General features: G+C 41.5%; 1 protein-coding gene across 2 annotated transcripts in view; it reads left to right on the top strand.

The window, feature by feature from the left end:
* TSPAN4 (tetraspanin 4) overlaps positions 1–17529 on the top strand; it is a 346925-nt gene that overhangs the window by 275367 nt on the left and 54029 nt on the right. For both annotated transcript variants that reach the window (XM_066320977.1, XM_066320976.1), the window contains one exon: positions 3616–3807. In XM_066320977.1, the coding sequence (XP_066177074.1) occupies positions 3616–3807 (192 nt within the window). The remainder of the gene's footprint in view (positions 1–3615; positions 3808–17529) is intronic.

The raw sequence follows: 17529 nt of genomic DNA, 5'->3' as shown, positions 1-17529 counted from the left end.
TCACAGTTCTGCAACTCAGGCACAGAGGCACCAAACAGCCCAAGATTTGCACTGAGGTCTTTGCTGGAGCAAACACCTGATTCAAATATCCTATGTCTTAGGGCAGTGACAGTATTCCCTCTGGTGTCCCTCTGTTTTGACCTTAGAATAAAAGACTTTGCAAAAAATTTGCAACATTTATTGGAGAAAACAAACAAACAAACAAAAACCAAAACAAACACCAAACAAACAAACAAACAAAAGAACAAAACCAGAGAGAACTGCATTTTGTTTCAGGTTTTGCCATGAGCTGCCTTGCTTGCAAGAGAGTGGATTATCGTGAAAAATTAGGCAAATAATGTGTTAAATGCTTACAAGGGAATTTTTAAAAATGCTATTGTCAGTAGCCTGGCATCTTTGAAGGGAACTTTTTTTTAAATTTAAAGTCAACTCTACACTCACCAAATGGAGTTAATAAAGACTCTCATTTGGCTGCCAATAGATCAGGTTCAAGCTGTAGACTTCTCTCTAATCTTTCTGTCTTAATGATTTCTCTTTTAACCATGACAGCATCACTGTTTGTGCAGAAGCCCTCAGATTGTGAAAGGTAGCCCTGTTAATGGTTTTGGTTTTAATTTCATATATCAGCAAACCCAGAAAATTGACAAAACTTATTATTTCTTTACTATGCTTCCAACACACTTTGACACAAAAAAAGGGCAGGGGGTTGGGGATGGGGGTAAGGAGAGAAAAAGAGGAGAGGGAACATTGTAAATAACTATTTGAAATTATTCATGCCTTAGCTACCAAGAGGAGGAAGTAAAAACAGACATGCAGCATAGAACCAACTACAACTATTTTCTCTTGGCTCTGATCAAGAATAAGTAATGTGATGCCTCTGATCCCTGGGTCTCAGACTGGGAATTACATTAGGGTTCAGTTCAGAATGGAGGGCAGAGGCGATGAGGAGCAAGCTTTGTGACTCTTTTGGAATAGAAAACATTTGGCTGTTGTTGTAAAGGCTCCCGTGGCTGTCTTGGTGTGTCTTGGTTCTTTAAACATTTCCTTAACCACATGCTTAAGTGTTAAAAGGACACTTATGGAGGTGTGCTTTGCTTCTTGGGGAAAAAGGGGACGTTAAAGAGCAGTTTAGTCTAGAGCTAATGACAGCCTCTGCTTCCTGGGGTGCCTACTGTGACAGATTAGTAAATTTATTTGGGGACTGTGAGTACATATTCTGGTGTGGGAAAAGGAGCAGAGCTGAACTAAGGTGGAGCCGTCTTCAGTAATGTGTGCTGACATTAGAAATCCAGTTTGAGCCAGGTGATTTAGTGTTCAAAGGATTCTTTTGTGCATTTCAAGTCTGGTCAGTCAACCTAAGGAAGAGCTGTGCATTATCTCTTCAAAAATAGGAATATAATGAGCTGCTGGAGTGCAGAGTATCTCTGAATCAAGGGCAGTGTAGTGAGAAGCTCCTGCTGAGCAAGTGACCTGAAATATTCATCCCTGATCTAAATGGCTACGGCCCCAGTCACGGCATTTTGCATGGACTGTGTCCTGGTTTTCTGATGTTTTATGCCACTGATGAATTTCCAGTTTCTGCAAACAAGAATGACTTTGGAGTCAGAAGATGCTGAATTCAAACATCCAGGCAGCAACGTCTAAAGCATTAAACGTCCATCATAAAGAATTTAGTGGATCATGGAGGAGCAGGCAAGCAGGACCTGCCTTTACAGCATCCTCAGTGGGACCCACATCCTGTAATACCAGTGATGGTTGTAGGTGTTGGTACCACTCAAAGCAGTGTAGCAGCATGGGGAGCATGAAAGGTGATGAGATAAGCTGCCCCTTATTGGTGTTGTTGAGTTGCTTCAGAACAAAGAGCTGAAGATAAGAGCTAAGTGTATTGCAAGGTCATGGCTCTGCTGCTCTTGGGCATCTGCCTTCATTAGGCTTAATTGGGCTGTTTGAGCACCCTCCCCGTGCCTGCAGCTCTGAGGCTGATCTTGAGGCAAACATCCACCAAGCTGAAGAGGCAGAAGTACACTTCTGCTTTTCATCCCGTTCCTCAGCCAGTTTAGTGCTATTCCTGACCGTATTTCAGTGCTCTGACCAGTCTAGTTTTAGCTTAGGTCTTTGTGACATGTCCTTCAATGCTGTTCCGTTCAGTAGACCTTCAGAGTTTTATTCTCTCTTTAGGGAATTTGTTCCTAAATGGTTCTATTTTCTTTTCCTTGGGCCATGATGATTGCTTCTGTTTATATTCCCTTAGCCTAAATGATTTTCTGTGGGTTACCTTCTCTAAATATTTTCCCCCCTCCTCTCCCTTGGTTATTCTTTAATCCTTTTGGGCAGTGTTAATGATCCTGCTCTGTAAATGGGAATAGAGGGCAGGTGTTTCCAGTGTATATGGTCAGGACATGGACTGTCCCTCCATGGCACTTGTAAGAGGGTATTGTGAAAGGTTGAATACAGTGATGTGGGGCGCCTGGAATATGCAAAGACTCCTAAATGAGGCGATCCAAGTCCCTGTGTCTTGGTGTTGTCTCTCAGTGGAGACACAGGTTGGTGCAGCTGAGGTGCACTGCAGTGAGGTGTACTTTGGTTCCTTAGCTCTGAACAAACCAGACTGGTTTGCAGCCGGAGTGAGGAATGCTGCCTTAAAACACAGTGCCTTAAAACACAGCTGCCTTTATTGTCCATTGTTTGGGGAGGAATTCAGTGGCATTAAGAGGCAACCTTAGTAATTAGTGTAAGGAATTGCTTTGGCTTTTGTGTTTCTCCCCTGTGTTTCATTTCTGAGGTTTAGCTTTGCCCCAGGATTAGCTCTATCTTTTTCCTTCCCTGGTTCATGAGTTGCCTTATGTTCATCCACTTTATGCAGGTATTTAGTGGATATGCTCATGCATATGTCTGGCTTACTACTCTGTGAATGCAATTTCTTTCCAAGCCTTTAATTGATTTGGATAATAAAGCGCAATTATAAACTCAATAAAAATCGGTTATTTTAAAGGGAGAGCAGGAAAGAAAGAAACCTTAAGTGATGCTGTGCTGTGTGACTAGATAATAATGCAAAATCCTCTTTGCCTTACACTCCAAATGCTCTCTTGCTTCCAGGAGAGGCTTTGACCTTAGACAGGAGCTAACGAAGAAGTATGAGGTGTCCTGGCAGGGGGATGCTCTGGCAAGGTTTGTTTATGGCACGTGTCAGGGATGAGAGACAGTGTACTGGGATGGAAAGAATGGGGAATTGACAGTGCTTCAGCCATTCTGGGCAGTTCTCTAAGGTACCTAAATAGGACAGGAACTTTTTCAGTCTCGTCAAGAGCTGACCCTTTGGGAATTTATCCTTTATTCAGTGTCTGCTTTTTCACTAGAGAGCAAAAGACCTGGTATCTGAGGTCATGTCTTGGATTTAGGAAATCTGTGACTTTTTGATTGTTGCATCTTCCTGATGACTTCTCTATATTTTTTTTTTCTTCTCCTTTGTTTTTCTGATTGAAAATATCATAGGGAGAGATCACTTCTTATTAGGTGTGACTGCTGGTTTGCTCCTCCACCATACTGACATGGTTTCAGATCTGGGGTTGTTTGGATACAATAACTGAGTTTGTTTGTTTCTCTTTGTTTTCCCAGTTGGGAGGCTGTGGAATCCTTGGAGTAGGCATCTGGCTGGCTGTTACCCAAGGGAACTTTGCCACCCTCTCCTCTTCTTTCCCGTCCCTGTCGGCTGCCAACCTACTGATCGTCACAGGGACGTTTGTCATGATCATTGGCTTCGTGGGCTGCATAGGTGCCATCAAAGAAAACAAGTGCCTCCTGCTGAGTGTGAGTATTGAGCTGCTGCAGTGTTTGCTGTCTTGTGATGCTGGGGCTAATGCAATGCATGCTGCAGTGACCTGTATCTCGACACAAGTGGCCCACTTGACACAGATGAGACGTGAGTCGTGTGTGAAACAGGCTTCGAGAATCACTCCAAGGAGCTGCCAGGTCACTCTGGCCATGCTGTCCATGGAGGAAGAGACCTGCAGACAGGGAATTGTTAGGGGTGGTGAAGGCTTCCTTGAACTCTTCAGAGAAGAGGAAGAGTTTTGTGGAGACATCTTTTGTAGTATATTCTTAAGTTCTTTTCCACTCAGCTTTGATAGCAATCCACTCCAAACGTTTGCCCTGGTGGGACTGATTATCTGAAGTCCTGGGCAGAAACATCAATGCAGGCAGGAAACAGGTTGATTCTGAAGTGGTTGATTGTGGTTTAAATTGAAAATTAAGATCTTCAGGTTTGACAATGCTGGTTTTTCCAACCATTAACTCTCCAAAAGCTGAGACGTCAGCAAGCAAAGATGCTAGCACAAAGGAGACTGCTGTGAAATCAAAGATTAATAAGGTGCCAGCTGTCCATGATTTCACAGAAACTTGAGCCACATCCCTGGTGTATTTTATCAAAATGCAGTTTGATGCCACTCAAAGGTGAAATTTAGGAGCAGTGAATTCTGTAGTTGGTGTTAGTGTGTATTTTGCATCCTGTTCAACTGAGGACCAGGAAGTGAGATCATCTTGCTGCTCAGGTCTAGGACTGGTGAGACAGTCTAGGTCTGGCAAACCTCAGAGTGAAGAGGAGCTGTGGTTCAGCTGGTGATGCCTCTGTGAAAGGCTGTTTCTTTCTGTGCTTTACATATTAAATTTTTACCTGGGAACTACAGAATGAGTTAAGGCACGCAAGCCCCTGAATCACTTAAGGGACTGAGCCTCAATACAGGACTTTCCAGGCCCTTGCCTTAATCAGTTGCTTCTGCTGATTTTTAGGCAGTCAGAACTAGTCAGTCTAGGCTAGTAAAGGCTATGTATGTGGCTTGAAAATAAATGAACAATATAAATGGAAATTAAGGCAGTTATGTGAGTGAAAATCTAAACTGGGAAGGCTGAAGTCAGAATCTGAAGCTGAAAGTCCTTGACATTTTTAACAGACCTATAAATACACACTTTGTGGAGGAAGTGTGTGCCCAGACAGATGTAATGGATTACAGCTTCAGTGCCAATACAGCAGGAGCTCACAGGGTGCAAAGTCTAATGATATAGCTTATATGTGCAAAGTGAATCACCTCCTTTGTGCTTTCCTGAAGATCTAGCCCAGGTGTGACAGCAGTGAGCAGTGCCTGCTTGTGTGTCAGGATCAGGTCAGGACCTGGCAGTCAGTCCTCAGTACTGGAAGAGTTCAAGGCGTTCATCTCTTGCGGTTCTTTGTCCCTCCTCTGTCCTTTTGGCAAGGGCAGAGACTCCCTTGATCAGCCATCGTTGCCCAGGTAGGCTGAATGCACTCAGCCACCCCAGCTGGGCATCCCTGGGAGCTGGAAATGCCTGCAGGTACTGCTCCTCCTGACACACTGCACAGCACTCAGAGTCCAGTGTCCCTCAGTGCATGACGTGGGGAATGCACTTGATGGATCAAGTTAAGTAATGCAAAGGAATCCAAATTCATTTAGAAACACTCTGCACAGGAGAATGGGGAAGCTTGATCTGATTTGGTACCTGCATTTCACTCTGTCTGCCTGACCTTACCTTTCTGTACTGTAGCTGTTCTGTGTGGCTTCTATTTTACTCAATTTTCTCCAAAATTGAGTTATGTTAGAGCTGATTATAGCTACTTCAATCCTGAATAAGCCTGACTGTAGAGGGTTGAAATACAGTTTCATTAGTCCACATTGAATTCAGTTGTTATTTGGTCTAGAGTAACTTTCCACATTGCATTGCATTGCTACTTTCTCACTGTCAGTAAAAACCAGTGAGATTTTTGTGCTCTTGTGAGTTGTTTTTGTTGTGCCTATATCTTTGGAAGAGAAACGGATGGTGGTAGCAGCTCCTGTTTCTGAGAGCAAAGCCTTATCATGTAGGTTTGTCCTTAGTCTTCCTTTCCCCAGACTGCTGGTTCTGTTTGACCTCTGTTTGAAACAGTGTTTTCAAGTTTAGGGCTGGGGCATTTGGTTTTGGCAAGCTCCCTTTTTCCTGTAACACAGCAAAGCAAATGCCTGAATGAAAGCAATTGCTGAATATCAAGCCAGGGCTGCTGCTGCTCTTAGGGTGTGTGGTTACTACATCTCTTCGTGCTTTTCTTATTCCACAGGTGTTCCCAACACTGTGTTCTGCCACAATGAAAATTATCTCTTCCCAGAATATCTCTGGGTTATTTAAACATCCTTGAAAGTGCTCTGCCCGCCTTTTTAAGAGAATTGTTTTGTTGTGTCTGGCTTGCAATAGGATTTACCATCTAAGTTGTAAAGGGAAAGCTCCAAAGTGCTCCCAGCACTGTGTGTCTGTGACACGTGGTGTTTGTTGATTGCTCCTGGATCAAGTCCTTACACTGCTTTCAGCATCTCCCTCCCTGGCTGCCACTTCACATGTGGCCTTGGTCCTGGTCGTAGCTAAGGTTGGTTTTGGAGCTGAATCTACATCTCCAGAAGGCATCGCCACAAATGTGACAGCCACTCATGGAGTAAGTTGTCTGGCTCATGTGTGATGCAGCTGCCATATCTTCTATGAAACATTTGCTTTAGCTAACATTTTGTGATGCTTTGTTCCGATTGGAAATAGGAGCTTTGAAAGTAGAAATGGAGAAACTGAAGTCTGCTCGCACAGGTGTTTGAGAGGGGAAGATGGAGGCTGTTTGGTTGTGTTGCACTAGTCCTTGGATAATGCATTTGAGTAATTTGCCCTTGTCTTCTGATCGTTGTCAAGCCCCAGCACTAGAATCCCAGAATGGTTTGAGTTGGAAAGGACCTTAAAGATCATCTAATTCCAACTCCCATGACATAAGCAGGGACACCTTTCACTAGACCAGGTTTACTCAGAGCACTAAACAAACTTAGGGAGCTGGGGTAGACAGCAGTTAAACAAGGTCTGCAGGCAGTTATAACAGATTTGTGGTGGACTTAAAAGCGTGGAAAAGTTCTTAATGGAAATGCAAAGAAAAGGAAAGCAAGAAGTAGAAGCTGGAATGTTGCATACCTTGCATGTTTTTGCAGTCTGTATACAATAGTCTGATGAAATGAGGCTTGGAGCAGACAAAAAACCCAAGAGAAAGTGGAATAAAGCAAGCTGAGGGAATACCTAGGGGTGTTGTCATGGTGGGTTGGCAGATACTTCTGTTCTGCCTATGTGAGATCAGGCATTGCTCCATTGAGCAAAACATTACTGTGTATCTCTGAGTGAGTAGCAATTTTCACTGACCTCCCCTTTTCTTTGGCTCCACACAGTGTGACAGAAAGCCTGAGATGTTAAGTGTGACCATAGACAGTACAGAGATTATATGAATTCTCTGCCTGTGTTGTATTCCCATTGCAACCCACTCTGAAATCACATCCTTGTGATCTGCTTGAAGACACTTGTGGCATTTTAAGCCCACAAACGACATGGTCATGGCTGGTTTGACCAAGAGCAATTTGGACCTCAGCTTGCTCATATCTCCTATAGTGCACCTCATCCTCCTGCAGGATTGTTGGGAGTCTGATCTGAAAGGATTGGAAAGACAAATTTCCCTTACAACAGGAGCGCTTCTTGCTCTGCTTCCTAAAAGCAGAAGAAAGAGGAAAGCCTGCGGCAGTTACTAGCTGAGGGGATGTGCTGCTGTTGCTGGGGTGGGCAGTTTGGGGGAAGACACTGGAGATGGTGCAGGAGGCATGAAGCACTGTGGGGATCCCAGCATGGACTGGGGAGAAGCAGGGCTAGCTCAGCCCACCTGGATTGGAGGAGCAGAAGTTTATGTGATGGTAGACGCAGGATGTTTGTGGAAGGTCTTGCCTTAGTGTTTCTGTTTGATGATCTGACAAGGGATGAGATTTCTCACAGAGTTTGCTTGAGTGAATGAAAAGTGAGCAGTATCAGAGAGACATTTCAGCCTATTTACATTTCATACACTAAGATGTAGAGCAGATGAGACACTGATCATGTATCATTTTGTTTTGCACATATGACATTTGTATTGGGTTGTCAGAGCACAACTGTAAGCTCTTTGGTATTAGGCTGCTGTGGTGTTAGGTGTGAATGTTAGTAATTACTCACCTCTGGCATTTGCCAATGACTTTTGAAAGAAGGGAGAACAGACCAAGTGTTTTGAGAAGTAGAGGATTGATGGGGAAAGGAGATCGAAAGCAGAAGTAAAGTTCAGTTTGTAAATGAGATTTTAGCACAGCTGTGTGCAGTACTGAGGATTCACATTAAGTCTCTGAATTGAGAATTTAGATAGTCTAAAGCCTCACAGATTTACTGACTCGAAAGGAATTACCTGGTGTCCACTGCAGATACTCTTTACTCAGTAGCAATGCATAGTCAGGAAAATGTAAAGTCAGTGCTCCCTTAATCTCTTCAGAAACAGGCCCATTCCTATTTCTCTGCATTCAGAGGAATAGGATAATATTAAAATCTAAGAATGCAAAGGAAAAATTAAAAGGAAACCTCAACCATTCTATGTATTCTGCAAAAATACATAGACGGGGTGAATTTTACAGCTGTCATTCTGAGATGTCAGAGAACAAAGAATTGGTGTTTGCACGGATTCTTATTTGCTCCAGCTACAGAGTGAAAGAAGACAAACTCTTTCATTATTAGATTTCCCTAGGGAAATCAAAGCAACAGGCATTCTTGAGATAAGTATGCAACCTGGTATATATAATCTTACATCTGAATATAGATGCAAATTGATGAATGGAGTGGGCAAACAGTGCTTTCCTGCTTCAGTAAGACTTGTTTAACGCTTCTGCAAGTCTTGTTGCTCAAGACTGTGACTGAGGTCCCTCTGCTACAAGCTCAGCTGTAGTTAGCAGCTTTGTTCTGATGGGTTGGGTCAGTGTCCAAAACCAGTGACAGACATAATAAGCCAGGAGTCCGACTTTAGAAAGTTAATTTATGGACTTCCACTGATGTTTTTGCATAGGTATTTGGTCCTGCATTGTTGGATTATATAGCTGTACTGCAAATCTCTATGGGTTGTCTTGATATGAAATTAGGAGTCCATCTTTGCTGGTCTTCCCTTTGGAACTACAATACCATCATAGCCATAGCCATCATATTTGTGAATTTTAACAAGATGTTTGCCTTGTGTGCTCCTAACCCCGCTGCACTGCGTGTGCTTTCCCGCTGAGGGCAGGTCCTTGCAGCAGCTGAGGCACCCCTTTGCTCTGCCACTGAAACACCATCAGTTGTGGTGGCTTGATCATAGTGCTGCTTCAGGCAGGTGCTGTATGTACACCTGAACAGACCATTTCTTCAGGCTAAAGAGATTTATGCCTGATTAAGTACTTCAGTGCTCAAATGTTGACCCAGCTGATCCTTAAGGGTCTGCGTAAACATTATCTTTTATGTTAATTGCTTAAGGTCTATGTTTGAGGAGCTAAATTGCCTGAATTCCCTGCCTTTTTCACATGTTTAGCAGATATCTCTATTTGTATGCTGGCCCTGAAAAAGGTCATTCATTATTCCAGGGATAGTCCAGGTTGAAAGTCTCAGCTGCAGACGTTCAATCACGATGGGTTATATAATTTATTACCTGTATTACAGTATCCCCTGCAGGCAGCCCATGAGGATGCTCATTCTGTATAAAACTCCTGGTAAGCAGAGGTACCTGACCAGTAGAGCTTACTGTCTAATTAGATAAGACAAATGGAAAATATTATTATCCTCGTTAGACAGGGAGCTGCAGCAAAGTGAAACTAAGTGCCTTGCATAAGTTGCACTGGGAGGTTGTGAGAAAGCCGTGCAGCAAAGCCAAATTGTCTAAATCTCAACTCAGTGCCTTCATCATCTTTCTGTGATTACATTAGAACATATCTAGCCCTCCTGTGTGCTTCAGTGACCTTTAAAAAGCATTTAGTCCATGTTTCCTCGCTAGTAATGACGATTTTGATTTCTTTTATCATATGTATTGTGTCCAAATGAAAAATAACTATCCCAAAGCAAAATTATTTCTCAGTTATTTGTTTTGTTTAAAATGGTAATTGGCAGACTTAGCTGTTTTCCATGGGCAACACTGTAGGCTCTCCCAGTTGAGTTGATCAGCCTAATTGCAGCACTGCCTTCAGTTAAATGTGAAACAGAACATTTAGAGAAGCTGCTGGAAAGGATCTGTGAACATGGTCTAGTGTGTGTATTTTTGCTAATAGGGACTTACTTTTGGTCTGGTGGATCATAGGAATATTGATAAAAAACTGTATGAGGCCCTATGCGAAGAAAAGATTTTAATCTCTGTCTGATTGTTACAGCACACATGTATAGATACCACATTTCCAGACACTTGAAACTTAAATAATAACTCATGTGCTAGAAGGAAATAGATTCCTGGGCAGTTTGGGTTTTTTCACCCTCAGATTTTGTGGCACTTCTGTTTTCCCCTCCAATGATTTGGTGCCAAGAGCACATTCTGCTGCTCTGGTTGGGATGCAGCATGGCCAATAATCCAGTCAAAAGAGGTAGAGGAGGAGGGGATCCTTCTCCACACATTACCTGCACAAAAATAAATTAGAAAGGGGAAAGGTGTGAAAAAGACAAAATGCTGATTCCTCTCTGATTATCTGAAGCCAGCTGCTTTCTTATAGAGTGCCAAGGTTGGGTATGTTCCATCACATCAAGGATTAACAAAATGTTGCTAATTAACAAAATTAAGAAAATGGCTTAGATACACCCACTTCCCCTTATTCTTATATATCCTGATTTGTGGATAACCCTAATTTTTATTGTAGAAAAGCTGAAACAATGGTTAATGAGAAGGGGAAGGAAAGTAATCATTAACAGGCAGATCTGTGTGTTCAGTTAAATTTAAATGATAGATTCATGTTAATAAGCAAGTAGTTCAATACAGCTGCTGGAATGAATAAAATCAGAATTAAAGCTTGATATTAGGTCAGGACCAGCTGTGGAATGCACTGATGCTATATACATATATGTGTGTCTATCCAGACATCACAAGATTCTCGTTTATGGAATAATCCTAGGGGAAAATGAGTGCCATGGTGTTTTGTACTGTGCTGTTGAGAGTTTTCTGAACTCCAGCCAGCTCATCTGTAAGTGAAACAGCCATAAAGAAAATAAGAAAAAAGTTAATGAGTAGGAAGAAAAGTAAACTAAAAAAACCCTACTGCTTTCAATAGTATCACTGGATCCAGAGAGCTGACAGTTGAAACTTTATTTGTGACAGGGATTTTATTTCAAAGCAACTAAATGAGAAAGAAACAGCCTGTAAATTACTTCATCTCAGTAATTTAATGCTACAGATCAAGCAGTAGATTCTCATTCCAGTTTAGCACATGAGCTGGTGCTTTAGCAATCAAACTAGCAAAATCAGGGAAATGCTGGCTGCAGCCACAGCAGCAAGCAAGTAATGCAGGGACCAGACAGATGCCATACATACAGCCTGAGAGCATGACACATCATGTATATCACTTCTCTGTGTAGTGCTGTGTTCCATGTGAAATTCCAGCTTGCTGCCTGCTTGGACTGTAAGGACTGAGCACCAGTCTCCCCTAGTTTGACTGTTTCTATTATGAAGGATCTGCTCCTCCTTGTCCTTCAGTTTTTAGCTTTTTCTGCTTGGTTGGGACTGAAACTCATGAGAGGATGGAACCTGTCTGAGTCCTCCCCTTCCTCCCTTGTTTTCTTCAGCTCTGGGAGCACTTAATCAAAGGATCTGGAAACTGAGGAGAGAAAGAATAAAGTTTCCTTCCCTCTTGCTTTTAGATTTGACTCTAGGGTCAGTGTGTAAGAAGGGCTTACTTCATAGGGTATATTTAATTTTCTGATACAGACTGATAGAATACCACTAATGCCTGATGTGCTTTGAGTTACAGAATCAGATAATGTTGAACCCATAAGAATCATTGAGTCCTACTGCCTGCTCCTTGCAGGACTACCTAATAAACTAAACCATACAACAAAGAGTGTCATCCAGAGACTCCTTGAACTCTGACCAGCTTGGAGCCCCACTTCCCTGGGGAGCCTGTTGGGTCAGGGAAGAACGTTTTCCTAATGTCCCCATTTCTTTTTGTAGTGCCAAGACACTGCTTTATGCCCATCATAAAGTGTGGCAGCACCACATGCAGGAGTCAGGGGAGCTGTTCTAATTTAGATCAGCTGAAGGTTTAATCTATTTGTTTAAATGGCTATCAGTATTGGCGTTCCTAACTCCTTGCTGCTTAAAGTCTGTTAGTAATACCAGCTTCTCTGACAGTCTGTGCAGGCTCAAGTTTTCCTGTCACTTAAAAAGTGTCCCTTCTCCCCTCTGTTGTCTCAGCATTCAGCCAGCTCTCATGTGCCATAGGTTCTTCAAAAGAAGCCTGGCTCTGAGCCATTTCCAGACCTAGTATCGCCTGCAAAAGCTGAAAACAACAGAATTATTCCCATTTTAAAAGTAAAAGATAGGTTAACCTGTGTGTTCCTTGCCAGCCCAGACATTCATGTCACTTTTGAGTATGACATTTGCTAATTTTTTTTCTCCTAATAAGATTAACTCCTCGGATGGAAAGCAACGGGCTTAGTAAAGCGGCACGTGTGCTTTTATTCCCAGTCATTCTTTTGTTATTTTTAACCACCTTAGTAATGCAACCTAAATTGAAGAGCAACATTGACTTCTTTCTCTATAATGAAGAGAATTACCTGAACTTCAGAAAAATGTAACTCTGGTGGTAAAGAAATGGAGGCTACTTTGTGTAAATCACTGATGCCACACAAGGTACGGCCAGAGTTGATTTGATGTTACAGATATTTCAGACCCTCAGTATTACCAGCTGAAAGGCTGATTTAGGTAGGCCACACTGCCTGCTTCTTCATTTTTTAAGCTACTACAGGACTGATGTACGTGCAGCTGATGCAGCTGCCTCTTTGTAGCACATTTCAGAACCCCAAACTGGGGGTAAAATCAGCGGTAGAATTTAAATACAGACAGAATATTCTGCCTTGTCCTTTATTTTCCCCTTGCCCATCTTTTCACCATCTCCTTCACTTACACATACATCACAGTTTCTAGGCACTGTGTTGACACTCCTAGAAATAAGAACAGTGCATGGAATTACCACAGATGGAGCGGGCTGGATTGAAGCCAAGCCAGAGCCTTTTAGTCGTATTGACTGTAGCCCTGCCCTGTGTTAGGTGGACTCAAGCAGCTGCTTTGGCATGAGTGGAGTGGCACAGGGACCGGAAAGAGCTACTCTGATGTTTTGTTTTCCTCTTCAGTCACTCACCCTTCACAAGTAAGATGAATTTTTCTCCTGACTGGTATAAAATCACAGCAGATCATATCACACCTTTGCATTATGTTTTCAGAAGAAATGAAGCAACCCTTATAAAAGTCAAAGGCTTGAGAGACCTTTATTACTGCTAAGGAACCTATGATCTGCTAAAGGTGGATCTGCTGTCCACCCTCCATTGTGATAGGAGAGGGAGACCTGGCTAATATTTGATGACACTTCATTGATTTTAAATCAGGATTTGTAGAATAAGAAAAAAACCTCGAGGTGCTATAAAATACCACTTAAAATGCTTTGATGCATAGTATGGGAATATTAAGTCTCTCAACTCTCACTCACTAATGCAGTAAGACTGAGTGATTCCAACTGAAAGCAGTAATGAGACTAAAATGAAACACTGCTAATGTGTTAAGGCTGCATATGTTGTATATTTTCCCAGAAATAATTACTGCAGATTTCTTTGAGCTTTATTGATCAGCAGGAGTTTTTGCACATTCATAAAATATATAGTCCAAACATAAACAGAGCTGTACTATATATCCAGCAAGCATAAGGCATGAAAGGCTTTGTCACAATCAGAATGAATTAGCCATTAAGGCTTTCAGAGAATAATAGCTGATGAACCAAATTTAGATACATGACGTTTTCATAATGGAGTTTCTGTTCCTAAGTTTGCTCATATACATTACTGCCTTTTTACAGTTTATGAGCAAACTTATCATTTTTATGCTGAAAAAAAAATGATTGTGAGACTAAGGAGATTTACTTCCAAGGAAGTACTTAAAGAGCTAAATATGCACGACATGGGAGAGAGAGGGCTCAGATGGGACATAAATCTACAAATATTCAAGGAGTATAAATGCTGTGGACAGAAAGGAATTATTTGTGGTGCTGCAAAGGGCAGTAAGTAGGAGCAAGTGCATGGAACTAGCAAAAGGAGCGTTGAGAGCAAGTGTCAGCAAAACCTTTGGTACTGGGATGTGCAGAGTCCACTGTGATGGAAATGGGTAGAAACAAACTGTCCTTTCCCTTTTGCTCTGAAGTTCATGTAGTAGATTAATGCACTGGGATTTGTTGAGTGTAATTCCAGTTATTGTTGCAGTCTGGGCAATGTCCTGTCATTTCTCATTCACTGCTCTGTCTTTTTCTGTACAAGTCTTCCAGGCTGCAGAGGAAGTCACTTCTAAGTACAATTCCCACTGCACTTTCTCTTCTGTTCTCCCCTCCTTGCTCAGTACCTTGGAAAAGAAAATCAAAGGAATTTTTTTTTTTTAAATAAGAGAATATTTCATAATCTTCCTACTCCCTATTAATATATCAGATTGAGATGCCTTCAGAGAATTATGTTAAATCAAACTTCTTGTGAAAACTAGTGATACATTGAATACTTTTGCTTTCAAAAGTGGGAGAAACTTTCATTGGTTTTTTTGGTTTGGTTTTGGTGGTTGTTTTGTTTTGGCTTAGTTTTTGAGATGTTTTGGTTTTATTTTTTTGGTTTTTGGTTTGTGTTTTTGGTTTGGGTTTTTTTGTGGTTTTGGGATTTTTTTTGGTTTTTGGGGGTTTTTTTGTTGTTTTTTTTTGTGTGTGTGTTTTTGTTTGTTTGGGGTTGTTTTGTGTGGGGGGGGTTGTGGGGTTTTTTTCCTTTTTTGTTTTTTGTTTTTTTTTTTTTTTTTTTTCCTTTTTTGTTGTTGTTGTTTTTGGGGTTTTTTGGAGGTTTTTTTGAGTGCTGACAAAATCTGTACCATATGAGTTCTTATTCTGTAGAAGTCAAGTACCAATATGTTATTAAAAAGCTATTCTGGGATTCTTTCATTTTCAGTATCTCAGTGGCAATTCTGGCATTGATTCAGACATTTTTTAGGAGGCTTGAATTTTTCCAAAATGTGGAATGTGCAGTAAATTTGGCAATAGTTTATAGCATTCAGCACCTCTGACAGTGTTACCCCTTTTGGTGCTTGACTAATGCATCAAAGTTTGTTTGATGCATCTGTCATAATTAAATTTGGCATGGAAATGTGACACTTCTGCAGTAAGATGAAAAATTATAACAATGCCAACCATAATAATGAGACATCATCACTGAAGCTATTAAATAATATTTAAATATAAATAATATAATCCATTATAAAATAATAGAAAAATTACAGAGGTAATTTTAAATTATCTCGAATTAAATTTGAGGAAAACTTTAAATGTTCAGACAGCATGGTAAATTGTGGCTTTTATAAAACGCATTAAGTTCTTCTGACTTTAAAATGCAGCTCTGTGAATTTCTAGGTGTCCTGGTTTCAGCAGGGATAGAGCTCATTTCTTTCCATGGCAGTAGGTTCAAGTTTGACATAATTTATTCGAAAAGGACAGATACCATTTACACCTTCAGCATTAAATATAGCATGAGAAGAGAAGGGAAGGATGTGTGCAGGATGTGAGGTTGCCTTTGATAGTATTTCTGTTCATATAAAATTACAATCTAAAAATCAAACAAAGATCTTTCAATGTAGCTTTGTCTCAGAATAAAATGATAAATGTAGTAATTGGGTCTTTGTGGACTATACCCAGCCCCACATTCCTTTGCATTTCTTGACATGGAGAAACAATGACACCTTCTTCCAGAAAAAGAAAAGGCTACAGCTGAAGTGCTGAACCCAATTTAAAGCTGCCCAGCAGAAGAGACACGTGAAGACTAGAAGGGAAGGGATCCAGAGGAGAGCCACTGTGATGATTTGTGGGGCACATGATGTGCAAGGATAGACTGAGAGAGCTGGCTTTGCTCTGTCTAGAGAAATTAAAGCAGGGAGAGGGTAATTTATTCATGTCTTCAACCACCTTGTAGTACAATATAAGGGAGACAGAGCTTTTGGAAGGATTCACAGGGATGTACAAGAGATAACAGGCACAGGTTAAAACCAAAGGAAATGCCAATTAGAGATGCGGAATATTTTTGTTATTTTTCTTACCATGAAAATAGCCAAGTATTGCAAAAAGGTATCCAATGAGGCTGTGGGTGATTGTCCATCTTCATCTTTGGAGATGCTGCTGAGATGGGCACAGCTCTGTACAGCTTCATGTAGCTGACTGTGCTTTTTTTTTAGGAAGATGTTGAACCAGGCAGTCCTCAGAGGTCACTGGTAACCTCTGTGTTTCTGTGATTCTAAAAGACTCTGTCTTCTAGCAGCCAGAGCTGGTTCATTCTCGAGCAGCAAAGTTTATATATGTACACAGTAGGACCAGGCAGACAAAGGAATACCCTTCCAGGCTGTGAAAACCAACTGGCTTACCCCAAAGAATTGTCTGTAATTTCTTCTACTGGGGTGTGTATTCATTGGGAAGTGAAATGTGATACTGAAATTAAAGATGATCAGTGAGGATTTGTTAATCCAGCCTCGCTAAAAGGCAGAATGCTTGTATCATTTGTATCATCACTGTACCAAACTTGCAGTTAATGTTACAGAAGAAGGACTGGCTGTAACTTTTCTGGTTTTTTTCTCTTCATCCTGGGAGCTGGTGCAGGTGGAGGGCAGTTACCTTGCTGGAGCATTTTCCAGGAGCAGCTTCCCTGTTCATGTGTTGTACTTCATAGTGTCTGTCAGAAAGGAAGCCAACTGTCCACCTTGCAGGCTGTTTAAATGTGATGGAAAACAGCACAGGCTGTCTGTTGAAGTTTTTTGTTCAGTTTCTCAGGAAGGTTATACTAATTTGTATGCAGTTTGGTGTAAGCAATATATTTGCTAGGCCATGAACTTTAAAATTGTTTTGGAATGTATCACTGTTCAAAAGAAACAGCTGGTTCTGGGGTCTTCCTACTATTTTCATGTTTGTTGAAGAGAATTTGAATAAATCTTTGCAAGAAGCTTCTGTTTCCTATCATGAACTAAGTTGAGAAACAGGTCTGGCACACTGAGATCCTACTGTCTCCTTCTGAGACAGCCCCCAACAAACTAAAACCATTACTTCAGCAAGCAGTGCAAACAAGCAGTCTGGAGTTTGCCATCAGTTACATCACATTTAGTCTCACAGCAAAACGTTAGGAGGCTAACAAGAAAATCACACCTTGGTTTTCAATGTATTGGGTCACTTTTGTCTTTGGGAAACTGAGAGGAGATCAGCTACTCCTGACATGGAGAGATGGGCAATGTGGGCAGTATGACCCCGCTATTGAGAAGATTCGGGAGGGAGAGGCAGTGGGGAAGCAGATGAGCCAGTCCTGTGTATTAGTGGGTAATAACAGTCATCATGCAGAGAGGCAAGTGTCTGTAGCATCTGAGAAACCAGAGAATCCTGGTGGCTTGGGAGGGAAATACAATTCACTTGTTCTGTGCCCGTG

This window comes from Sylvia atricapilla, chromosome 6 (genome assembly GCF_009819655.1).
Source record: "Sylvia atricapilla isolate bSylAtr1 chromosome 6, bSylAtr1.pri, whole genome shotgun sequence".
Taxonomy (NCBI): domain Eukaryota; kingdom Metazoa; phylum Chordata; class Aves; order Passeriformes; family Sylviidae; genus Sylvia; species Sylvia atricapilla.
This window is presented reverse-complemented; position numbering and strand designations above follow the sequence as displayed.